Source organism: Bubalus bubalis, chromosome 22 (genome assembly GCF_019923935.1).
Source record: "Bubalus bubalis isolate 160015118507 breed Murrah chromosome 22, NDDB_SH_1, whole genome shotgun sequence".
NCBI lineage: Eukaryota > Metazoa > Chordata > Mammalia > Artiodactyla > Bovidae > Bubalus > Bubalus bubalis.
This window is the reverse complement of record NC_059178.1, coordinates 37,638,607-37,651,278: the sequence shown is the minus strand read 5'-3', so window position 1 is coordinate 37,651,278 and position 12,672 is coordinate 37,638,607. Positions and strand designations below refer to the sequence as shown.

Sequence of the window (12,672 nt, the reverse complement as noted above, 5' to 3'; positions counted from 1 at the left end):
TTCTAGAATGAACCTCTAACAAATTGCATAAAAGGAGCTTATTATTCCTTGAGTATGGGGATATGCCGTGCTTCTGATCATTTCTTTGCTTGGTTCAAAAAAAAATTTTTTTGTTGAGAATGAATGGGAAAAGAAACAGGAAAAAAATGAAATGGAAATCTGCAAGCAGGGAACATTCTTTTGATGGTTATGATTTTGTTGCCACTAAAAAGGCTCTACAATAATGTGGTTATTCATCTCCTCTTTTGTTTTGGGTGAAGAATTCGCTCTAACAAGAAAATGCTGTTATTGGTTGGTGGATTGCCTCCTGGGCCGGACCGGCTCCCCAGCAATCTGGTTCAGTACTACGATGATGAAAAGAAGACCTGGAAAATCCTCACAAGTGAGTGCCTTTCTTTCTTTATTTACCCACCTATTTATTTCAACATAGAGCTATCTCCATGAATTCGAAAACATGGTTAATCAAATTAGACATTTTATTGATTTGTTACCCTTTGGAAGTCTGTGAATGTATCACGAGAGGTCTAGAGTGAAAGATTAAATTGACATTGCAGAGGTGGCCACTTGGGTAGTGGGAAGACGCTTAAACGAAAAACTGGCCTAAAATCACTGCACCAAGTTGGTGTGTCTGCTTGTGTTTCTTTCAAGAGAAATTCTTCAGTTATGTTTTTGCTCTTTGAAAAGGGAAAGCTTGCTGAACAGCAGTCAGCTAGTAAATTTCCTCAGGTCCAAATGGTTACTGAGTTCATTGTCTCTGTAATTAACATTCGGTTTGCTTTAGAGGTGTCTTTGCTCGTTAACCTTTAGGCTGTGGTCTCCAGTCTTTAGAAAACCACCCCCTTCCCATGCTCCACTGCTCCCATGTCCACTGTTCAAATGGACAGAGATACCCCAGTCCTAGCCCGACTGCATTAAATTGTGCTTGCAGACTTCCACCCAAGATTTTTCTCCTCCCTTCCTTAAAGGGTGATTGTGTTTTACAGCAAACCTCTTGCCTTGGGCACTGAGATTTGGAACTTATTGTTACATCGGTTATGATTCCCAATCTGACTCGGTCATGGAATCAAAAATCATCGTTTCTTGAGTGCAGCAGGCTGTGTGCACCAGTCCCCTCGTGGGCACAGTGGCTGCACTGGTCAATAAAACTAAATTTTAACTGTCAAAATTGCCCAGAGCTGTATAGATAAAATAATAAATGAGCAATTTTGATCCATAAATCAAAGCCATACATTTAAAACCCGCCAAAGTGAAAGTTAGATTTCCTTGTTGCATGTGTCTTTTGAAGCAGTTATATGTTTTAGCAGATTTTTTAAAAAGTCATTTCCCCTTCTCTTACGGAAAGCCCTTTAAAATAATAGAAAGAGGACAACAGTTTGCTCACAAATGCAAGAGATGAGTAGAGGCATATGAGGTGGTGCTTGGAATATTACATTTCGCAGCTGGCTTACTCCAGCAAACCTGCAGACCTGTAGTAGCATTGTCCAGAAACTGCAGTGGGAAGGCTCCCTGGACACCTACACACTCTGGCTGTAGTAACGAAGTAGTGGAGGGTAGCTGCCAGATTAGGAAGGAAAAAACAAAAGTAAGTTAGAGATACCCTCAAATGATATTCATTCTCTTTTTGACAAAATACTGTTCATAGTAGTTGAAACATCTGAATGAGTGACCCTGATGCTGGGAAAGATTGAGGGCAGGAGAAGGGGGTGACCGGGGATGGTTGAATGGCATTATCAACTCAATGGACATGAGTTTGAGCAGACTTGGGAGATAGTGAAGGACAGGGAAGCCTGGCATGCTGCAGTTCATGGGGTCGCAAAGAATTGGACATGACTTGAACAACCACAATGAGTGCCCAAGCTGTGTTTTTCAAGATGCATCAGAAACTCAAGCTAAAGTAAAACCAAAGGATCAATTTTCTGATACTTGATCAATAGAGGAGGATGTGGATACCCAGAGGAGGTGAGAGGGAAGAGGAAGGACAAGAGATTCTTGATGAAAGAGGACAGAAACAGAGGCCAGGGGACAGAGAGATATTAGACCCAAACAATAAATGATATTCACTCACAAATACATCTCTTTTCCCAGGTACATCAGGCAGGGTCCAATTATCTAGTGGTTTGAAGGCCTCATTAAAGGCAAAAAGATTAATTAAAACATTATGAACAACTCATGAAAAGTCTTATGTTCCTTTCAAGCCTTGTTCAGAAAGAGAGTGCTCATCCAATTTATTGTTCAACCTAAGAAGCTTAGAGTCTGAAATGGGGATCTGTTAATTCTTCTGGGACAACAGGTAGGACCAGAACATAGGGTCACCCTACTTCAGTTCCTCTTATTGCCTGATTAACTCTTTACTTAGTGAAGTGCAGTAAGATAGCATGAACTTGAGTTGGTCAGACCTAGGTTTGAACCCATGTCTGTGACCTTGAGCAAGTCATGTAAATGTCTTGAATCATGGCTTATTCATTCTGTCAACATCCTTTCAGTATTTTTAAAATAAAATTGTGTTGATAAACCATCAAGCACACAGCAGGAACTCAAAAAATTGCAAATGTTATTGCTATTGTTATAACAGTACCACCAATATTGGCACAAGGACTGTATGTACCTTTGTATTTTCGAGGTATCAGTCAACTCAAGCTCTCCAAGCAGAGGGGAGACAAATTACACCGTAACAGATCCAGTACTAAATCCACCATTCTGGAGTAGGGAGACCATTTTCTCCAGTTTTCATGCATTGAATGTAGATGTCTTCAGACTAAGAAGTAAAGACAAATGGGTTCTGTTGACTTCATCAGATTTGAAATTGGAAGGAAATAAAGACATTAATGTATAGAAAAGCTCTGATAGAAACATGTTCAAAACTCTTGGATCTTTTTTCCTATACTTAGGAAGGCTCATAACTCTAAAATAAATGTCTACTCTACTGATACTCTCCATTTCACTGGGCTTGCACTTTAAGAAATCAAGTTTATTACCTTCTGGGCTGTGACTACATGGTCCCATGTGAAAGCATATTTTTCAGGTTTATGGGAGAAATATAGACAGTCTATTTGGATAATTTCTGCTGCTGGTTTGTATTTTTTAATTAAGGCATCTTATTTGGCTAAATTGAATAAATACGTCAGTTAACTGATCAATTTCCACACTGTTGGGCCATCTAACCCCATGGGACTGTAGCCCTCCAGGCTCTCATTTCATGGACTTCTCCAGGTAAAAATACTGGAGTGGGTTGCCATTTCCTCCTCCACGGGATCTTCCTGATCCAGGGATTGAACCTGCATTTCCTGCATTGCAGGCAGATTCTTTACTGCTGAGCCACCAGGGAAGTCCCCAATAATAAGTGAAAAAGTGTTTCTTAGTGGATAAGAAGGTATCCAAATCTAATGAAATATTAGGGATTGCAGAACTGCTCATGGTCATTTATTTTGACCCCAAAGAACTGCTAAGACAGTTGACAGGGAGTTGAAGATGCCAATTGATGCTTGCAGACAGTTCCTGGTGTGGAGTCTGCTTATGTATTGAATGACTCTCTTCATAAGAACTAACAAATTAACCAGCGGAAACCTAAAATCTGAGATTACCTAGAGCCTGTGAATCGTAGAATCCTTTGCCCACTTGACTTGAGCATTTTTAGCCTGTCTCACAAGCATGCTTTCTTTTAGAAGGATGTCATCCCCAGGTGGGTGCACAGATGCCTACTTATGGGAATCATACCCCTTACACATGTATAATAAGAAGAAAAAGAAGAATTAAGAGGAAAGTCAGTCACAACTTTCTTTACCTCTTATTCTGTTGTGTTATTTATGTTTTAGAAACACTATCTGAAGGGGTCCACAAATAACAATAAATTGTATATGGTGGAGGTCAGTAGAAGTGAAAAGGTGGTTCTACCTAACATAAAGAAAACAAAATTCAACAGTCTAGCTAACCAGTGGCTTGGTCTACCCAAACAGCAAAGGGAACACTTACTCTCTCTGAAAAGATTGTTTTGGTAACATGCTAACACAGCCTTCATTTTTATCTTTCTAAAAAAAAATTGTTTTGGTAACATGCTAACACAGCCTTCATTTTTATCTTTCTCTTTGGGAAAAAAATCACTTATATAACATTATAAAATTAACATTACGAATTGTAACAGAGCTCCCCAGCCTCTATCAGCAACATTCTAAGAAATACCCTGTAAAAAATGAAGGTTAAGTCCTTTTGTAAGTGTGAAATGTTAAGTATTAACAAGAAAATTGGCATTGTTGTTTCTCTTGACTGTTAATAATGAAAGGGAAGTTGAAATGCACTTTTGTTCATTTTTATTTTACAGTACTGCTTTTCTTGCATTTCTCACTCCTGCACGCAGTCTCCCGTTTCATTCTTAACTTATTAGGAAGCGGTACAGGAGACATGAATACTAAAATGGCCAATGCAAAAAGCATGCCTCTTGCACTTTGCAGGCCTTAAATCCTTCCTGTAAAGATCAAGGAAAATGGTCCCTGCGGCTGCTGTGAACTGCTGTAAGGTATGACTGACATATCAAAGTTTTCACGAAGTCCTCGTGTGGAAGCAGCTTGCCTTCCATCTCACGAGATGGTACTGAAGGGCTGTCAATTCTTTGGGTTCCCCACTGACCATTGTCTTTACTGGTGGGTAAAGAGTTTCCCTGAAATTGACCTTGTTTTGCTGACATTCTAGATAAGAGATTCTACTTATTTGGGGCTTCTTATTGTTTTTCTTGAGCAATTCCAGGAAAAGGGATTTCAAAATATAGATTTCCCTCTCCACGTGCCAATAATGATTTCCCTTCCGTAAGGTTAGAAGGAAAATTAGAAAAGCTGAGTTAGAAAGGTGTGTTCCTCCTTTTGGCCACTTTCAGATGCCTCTGTTAGCAGGCGGAGAACCGCCTTTGTTCCTCTTCCTCTCAATTTACAACTCTGCCCTCTACTTGGAAGTGCAAGGATTTGGGAATTTGTATTTTTTCAGTCATAGAAAATAAAGGGAACCATTGTACAGAGGTTTCTTGGGCTTCCTGTATGGTTTGTGGAGGACCTTGAACTTGATCCTACCATGCAGGAATAGTTTGGGGGCTGGGTGTCATCAATTTCTTTTAGGAGAGTCGCAGAGATGAGAGGCTGGTGGATGCTTGATTTTTTTTAAAAAAAACATATTTTCCATAAATGTTGAAGAAAGAATACTGAGAAAACACATCTTGCATCAGACATTGAACTTCAATTCCAAAAGATAAATGTAGATTTGATATTTAGCCAATATTTGGGCAGCGGGGAATGGTTTAATTGCTGGTTATTCAGGGAATAATAAACCTGCACATTGACAGTTTAATTGGACTCCTTTCTTGGGCTTCTGTTTCTTGATTTCAGTTCATTTCTGTTCTTTGAGGATATATTGGAGAGGTGGAGATGGCAAGTTAGTGGAAAACAATCACTTCTTATGATGATTTGCTTTGAAAGAAATAAAAAGTAAAATTAATTGAGGGTTCTATACCTTTATGTTTCCTTTATTCGTGTTATCTTTATTACCCATAACCAAAACCCACAACTTGTTTAGCTTAATTTCTAGACAGGTAGGTAGAGTCTGTGGATAGTGTGTTTTGCATTGCAAGAGAACCTCAGAAAAGAACTAGGTACTTCCAGAACTACTCTAAATGCCTGGGAAGCATTTAAACTTAACTACAGACCTTATTCCTTTATGAAGCAAGCAATTATTGAATACCCACTCTGTGCTAGGTGGTAAGGTAGAAGGTGATCAAATCTCCTCTCAAGAACCCAAGGAGGCAATGAAAGCAAGATTGTGCTGAGGAATAAACAGGAGAAGCTGGGCTTACATGGGAGCCCAGAAAGTACCCTTCATCTAAACACGGGAGGTTAGGAAGGCTTCCGTAAAAGTGACCTTCTGTAAAACTGAGAAAAATGCATAGAATTATTGATGCAAAGAGGTGGATGATCAGGACTTCCCTGGTGGTCTAGTGGCTAAGACTCAGAGCTCCCAATGCAGAGGGCTCGGGTTCAATCCCAGGTCAGGGAACTAGACCCCATATGTGGCAACTAAAAAGATCCTGCATGCTATGACTAAAGACCCCCCAGTACTGCACTAAGACTGAATAAATAAATGAATAAACAAATATTTTTAACAAGAGATGAATGATAAAGTATTTTAATAAGAGGGCCTCATACTGGGAATGCCAAACAGCAAGAGAGAGTTGGTACCTTCTAGAAACTGAAATGAATTTGTGTATCTATAGGAGAGCCTGAGGTCGAGGAATTATGTGGTGGGACTGGAGAGTTAACCAAGAACCATATTATACAGAACCATTTCAAAGAATTGCTAAGATAGGCTCAAGAATAAGAACCGAGAGGAGAGATACGCCTCTCATTTTTGTTTTTGTTGTTAGTGAAAACACAGTGATCGAAACACAGTGATTTAAAGTGCTGCTTTAAAAAAAGTAGCATGGCAGTTGTTCTCTATTAGCTTGGAATTTTGAATTTCAGTTCATTGAATAACGGTTTCTAGGACTTTGGACAAAGAAAAAGGAGAGAGGGTTCTGTTTGGACTTTTAAAATATGTTAGCATCTAATTTTATCTTCAATGAGCTCAATTCTAATTTGGGATCCATGGCTGCACATTGCTATATATCTTGAATTATTTGCTACTGTGTATTCATGCACCAGTGCATTAGTGGATTTTTCATAGATTTTTTTAAAAAAATATGTGTTGTGGTCACTCCAAATACTGTATTTCAAGTAAGTTGGGTGCCTAGAAAAACCAGTTGGCTTTATTTCTGGTTTATATATACCTCCCTTGAATATAGCAATTGCTTTTTCTCCAGAGGACAGAATGGGTACCAATAATTCCGATGATGCCATCTTTACACACCAGCTGCGGTATTTGCTACTGAATCTGGCGTGAAGGAGGTATGAGTGATACAGGCTGCTCAGATTTGCTCTGTGTCAATCCCAGGCAAATTGCAGACAAAGTCTAGCAAACCACTGAATGTGAGCCCTGAAAAATTAAATGATCTTCTCACTCAACCCTCTCATTTTGCACATTAATTTCATTCATTCAGCAAATATAGTTGATACCTTCTGTGTAGCAGGCATTGCTCTAGATGCAGAAAAAACAGGGCTGAGTCAAAGCAAATAGCATCATGTCTTCACCAAACCTAGAGTTTACTGGAGGAATTAGCATTAATAAATAATCCCATTAGGGTGCTGGAGATCGACAGGTACACACTGCTATATTTAAAATGGATAACCAACATGGACCTACTGTGTAGCACAGGGAACTCTGCTCAATGTTATGTGGCAGCCTGGATGGGAGGCGGGTTTGGAGGAGAATGGATACATGTATATGTATGGCTGAGCCATTTGCTATTCACCTGAAACTGTCACAACATTGTCAGCCGGCTATACTCCAATATAAAACAAAAAGTAAACTAGATAAATAATCTCAGATAGCAGTATATAATAACCAAATGTGATGGTGCTCCAAAGGAAGGGTATAAAATATATAAGATCATGGAATGGAGAGATCAGATCTAGTGTAGGAGTCATGAATGATATCACCAAAGAAGGTGACACGTGAGCTGAGAACAGAAGAAATTTCATGCTGAATCAAACGTGTGTCTTCTTCAAATGGCCAATAGACATATGAAAAGATGTTCAAAAACCACTAATTATCAGAGAAATGCAAATCAAAACTACATCACACTGGTCAGAAAGTGAAGTGAAGTCGCTCAGTCATGTCCAACTCTTCGCGACTCCATGGACTGCAGCCTACCAGACTCCTCCATCCATGGGATTTTCCAGGCAAGAGTACTGGAGTGGGGTGCCATTTCCTTCTCCGACACTGGTCAGAATGGCCATGATTAAAATGTCTACAAAGAATAAACGCTGGGGAGAACATGAAGAAAAGAGAAATTTCCTACACTGTTGGTGAGAATTTGGTAGCCAGCTGCCCAGGTAAAGATGTGAGAGACAATTCCCCCAGGTTAGTTAAGAAAATCCCAGAGACAGAGGAGTCTGGCAGGGTACAGTCCATGGAGTCACAAAAAGTCAGACACAAGTTAGCCACTAAAACACTTAAGACCTTGAAGAAAGAAGGTGCTTGGCTAAACTCAAAGAGTGAGGGAAAGAAACACATGTCATGGGGCTAAAGAGATTAGCAGAAACCAGATCCTGTAGGCACTTTCTACAGCATGTTCACGACGTTGGCTTTCACTTTAAATGACTGACGGAGCACAGGTGTTGCACCCAGAGTCACACGATGATTTAGTGGTAGGATGAGGAACAGAATACTGGTCTGGGTTTTCATTAGACGGGGCTGCCTCAGGCCCACACCGATCTATCTCACCAACAGGTGCTATTAGTCAAGACTCCAAGCAGACGAATGGGATTTAATCTGTGCTGACCCATCGCACCCATGACAGTCTAAATGGATCCGAGCCACTGGGATTAGTTCCATGTTCAGAGAGTAGAACTGTTGCAGGTTAATTGAATGAATCCCATACTCCTAGAGGTCGAGAATATAATCTTGGTTTGTGGATTAATCTGCAAATTAGGAGGTGCAAGTGACGAAATTAACATGTAAGGTTACTGACAAGCCATAATTCTATGAAGATTTCTTGACAGCTTAAATCTGTCTTGGTAGCAGTATCAAAAATGAAACCACACACACACACACACACACACACACACACACACACAAGCGCACACACACAGAGCCACATCTTTCAGGACAGACAGATCTAAATTGAAATGCACCCCCTGCTTCCTCTCTGATCCTTGTCACCCACAATGTAGATATAATTATACTCACTCCTTAGATTTATTGTGAGAGTTAAATAAAAATAATATAATAAGCTCTGGGCTCAGTATCTGGAATATAGTTGTCCCCTGATACATTTTTATTCTATTTGACTCCATTTTGTATTGTTTTACAACTAGACAGAAGTGAATCTTCTGCTCTTATGATCCAAGATTTGAGAAAGAAGACATGATTCTTTTTCTTTTTGTAACAGTTATACATTTTCTTTTATTTTTTAATCTAATTACATATCTTTCTTAATTTTTTTGAAATATAGTTGATTTACAATGTTAATTTCTGCTGTATAGCAAAATACCTTTGTTATATTGTATATATAATATACATGTAGATCATTTTCCATTATGGTTTATTATGGGATATCGAATATAGTTCCCTGGGCTATACACTAGGGCTTTGTTTTTCGGCCATCCTATTTATAATAGTTTGCATCTGCTAACTGCAAACTCACAATCCCCCCCCACCCCGCCCCCAACACCACTCTCCTCCTCCTTAGCAACCACAAGTCAGTTCTCTACTTTCTCTACTTTTGTTGAGTCTGATTTCTGTTTGGTAGATCTGTTAATTTGTGTCATATTTTAGACTCCACATATAAATGATATCATATGGTATTTGCTTTCTCTTTCTGACTTACTTCGCTTAGTATAATTTCTAGGTCCATCCATATTCCTACAAATGACATTATTTCATTCCTTTTCATGGCTAAGTAATATTCCCTTGTATATATACCACATCTTTATTCATTCATCTGTTGGACATTTAGGTTGATTCCATGTCTTGGGTATTGTAAATAGTACTGCTATGAACATAGAGGTGCACATGTCTTTTTTAATTATAGTTTTTCTGGGTATATGTTCAGAGTGGGATTGCTGAATCATATGGAAACTCTACTTTTAGTTTTTAGGAGCCTCCATGCTGTTTTCCAAAGTGGCTGCAGCTACCAAATTCTCACCCACAGTGTAGGAAATTTCTCTTTTCTTCATGTTCTCCCCAGCATTTATTCTTTGTAGATGTTTTAATCATGGCCATTCAGAGCAGTGTGATGTAGTTTTGATTTGCATTTCTCTGATAATTAGTGGTTTTTGAACATCTTTTCATATATCTATTGGCCATTTGAAGAAGACACACTTTTGATTCACAATGAAATTTCTATTTCTAGCCTGAAGATCTGTGTGTCAATCAGGACAGGCTAGATTATGCTGTGGTAACAAACAACCCTAAAATCTTAAAGCAGCAAAAAAGTTATTTCTCACTCATGCTACATGCCAGCACATGTTGGCAGAGGGCGTCATTCAGGGATCCAGGCTTACAGGGCTCCATCTTAACATGTAACAACCATCAGTGAAGCAGGGCCAAGAATGAGCTGCAAGCATCTTGCACTGGCAATTAAAAATGACATTTGTCATTTCAGCTCAGTCACAGGGTTTATTTGAGACACCTCTTGATCTTCCCTGGTGGCTCAGATGGTAAAGAATCCACCTGCAAAGCAGGAGACCTGGGTTCGATCCCTGGGTCAGAAAGATTCCCTGGAGAAGGGAATGGAAACCCATGCCAGTATTCTTGTCTGGAGAATCCCATGAACAGAGGAGCCTGGCGGCTTATAGTCCATGGAGTCACAAAGAGTCGGACCCGACTGAGCGACTAACACTTTCACACTTTCACTTGATCTGGAAACCAAATAAAGAGACAAATTTTCTGGCTCCCTCGCACATAATGCACAGTGATGGATTAGGCACAAGTTGAGCACAACAAACTCTTTAATTTAGAAAGAGCATAGCACTTTAGCAAGCCCACCAAATAGGCATTTGGAAAGTTGACTATCCAAATGTATGTTCTTGATGAGAGTCCTCCCTAATTCTGCTCACCGTCCTTTGCTCTCTGTGGCCATGGCTCCACCTTATGGGAGGTTCTTCCTTATCTGAAGTCAACCTGAGGGTTCTGCACTTCCTAGGAGTGGAAGAGTTTTCTAAGTATATTTCATGTCTAAGATATGTAGCAGATGATGATTATTTTAAGTCACTAATGGTCACAGCCTCTTGTAGTCCAAACTGGTGAGTCTTTGGGTAATTCATCCTCTAAATAAACTCGGCTGTCTTCTTATATCTCCATCTACTCCGTGGCCAATGACCATATGCACTTTTCTGATATACTTCTTATATTGCTTTTTCCTTTTTTTCCTTATCCCCATTTCTCTCTCTCATCTCTCTCTTTCTTTTCTCTTCCTAATACTCTATATGTTTGGATATCTACCTGGCTTTACTGAGGAAGTTCCCTTTTTTCTCTTTTCCCTGAGTTAGAAGAGTCTACTGGATGTCTTACCCTTCATTGAAACTTTCTTCTAAGATACTCTAAAGTAGTAAAATTATAGTGAAAGCCACACTTTTTTTTTTTTTTCAGTTTGGAGCAGAGGAAGGTTAATTGCAAGGCCAAGCAAAGAAAATGGGTGGTTTGGGCTCAGAAACCCTAAACTCTAAAGCCATACTTTTAATTTTTTTTGTCAGTAACCGAGCTTTTTAAAAATTTGTATTATAGTATAGTTGGGGTACAGTAAAGCATGTCAGTTATACATATACCTATATCTACTCTTTTTTAGATTCTTTTCCCATGGAGGCCATTACAGAGTTCCCTGTAGGTTCTTTTTAGTTAGCTATTTTATCTATAGTACTGTGTATATGTCAATCTCTCAGTTTTTACCTCCTCCCCTTACCACAAATTTGTTTTCTATATCTGTAACTCTATTTATATTTTGTAGATAAGTTCATTTGTACCTTTTTTTTAGATTCCACGTATAAATGATATCATATGATATTTGTTTTTCTCTGTCTCCTTACGTGTCTCAATATGGCAATCTCTAGATCCATCCAGTTGCTGCAAATGGCATTATTTTGTTCTCTTTTTTTTCATGGCTGAGTGGTACTCTGTTGTATATATGTACCACATCTTCCTTATCCATTCCTCTACTGATAGACAGAAGCTGAGTTTGAATTTATGTCTTTTGCTCAAAATTCTTTCCAATTTCACCTTTTCCCAGATGGGTCTGAAAAGCATTGCTTCTTCTAACGTTGCACACGCCTGTTTTTCAAGACTATTTCTTTCAATCCTACTTATAAATATGCAGACTTTTTTTGTGAGATCATCTCTTTTTTGTAGATCTAGCCAAGTGCAACCAACAGCAACCAATACACACTATCAACATTTTTGATATCTCTCATATCTGTTTTCTAACCTCTTCTCTTGGAGGTGGATCTTTATTAAGTAACACATGAGCCACCCAAGTGAAAGCAAACAACAATTTTTTTGATATGTTATATTTTATTAAAATTTTTAAAATTAATTTATTTTAATCGGAGGATAATTGCTGTACAATATTGTGGTGGTCTGTGCCATGCATCGACATGAATCAGCCACAGGTGTGCTTGTGCCCCTGCATCCTGAACCCCACCCATCTCTCTCCCCACCCCATCCCTCTGGGTTGTCCCAGAGCACTGGCTTTGAGTGCCCACAAAGTGGTTTTCCATATCATAACATGCATTTCCATCTTTCCACCTTCCAGGGTCAGTTTCCTTGTCATCAGCTCCTGGGTCCTCTTAGTACCAATGCCTGTATCTTTTAGAGGCTAGGCTAGGTTAGACAGTAACAACGATCCCTAAATCCTAGTGGCTTCTATAAGTAAAGATTTATTTCTTTCCATATCACATGTCTGTGATAAGTTACCAAGGTCTCTGTTCCATTTCTTCTCATTCTGGTACTCATGTTGATGGAAATTCTACTACTATTTGGCTTATTATGGTTGCCAAGGCAAGGGAGAGAAAAATTTCATACTGACTCTTTAAGCTTTTTAAGTCA

General features: G+C 39.1%; 1 protein-coding gene across 1 annotated transcript in view; it reads left to right on the top strand.

Moving 5' to 3' along the window:
• KLHL14 (kelch like family member 14) overlaps positions 1-12,672 on the top strand; it is a 108,852-nt gene that overhangs the window by 30,715 nt on the left and 65,465 nt on the right. The window contains exon 2 of the mRNA XM_006054835.4: positions 261-382. Coding sequence (XP_006054897.1) covers positions 261-382 — 122 coding nt within the window. The remainder of the gene's footprint in view (positions 1-260; positions 383-12,672) is intronic.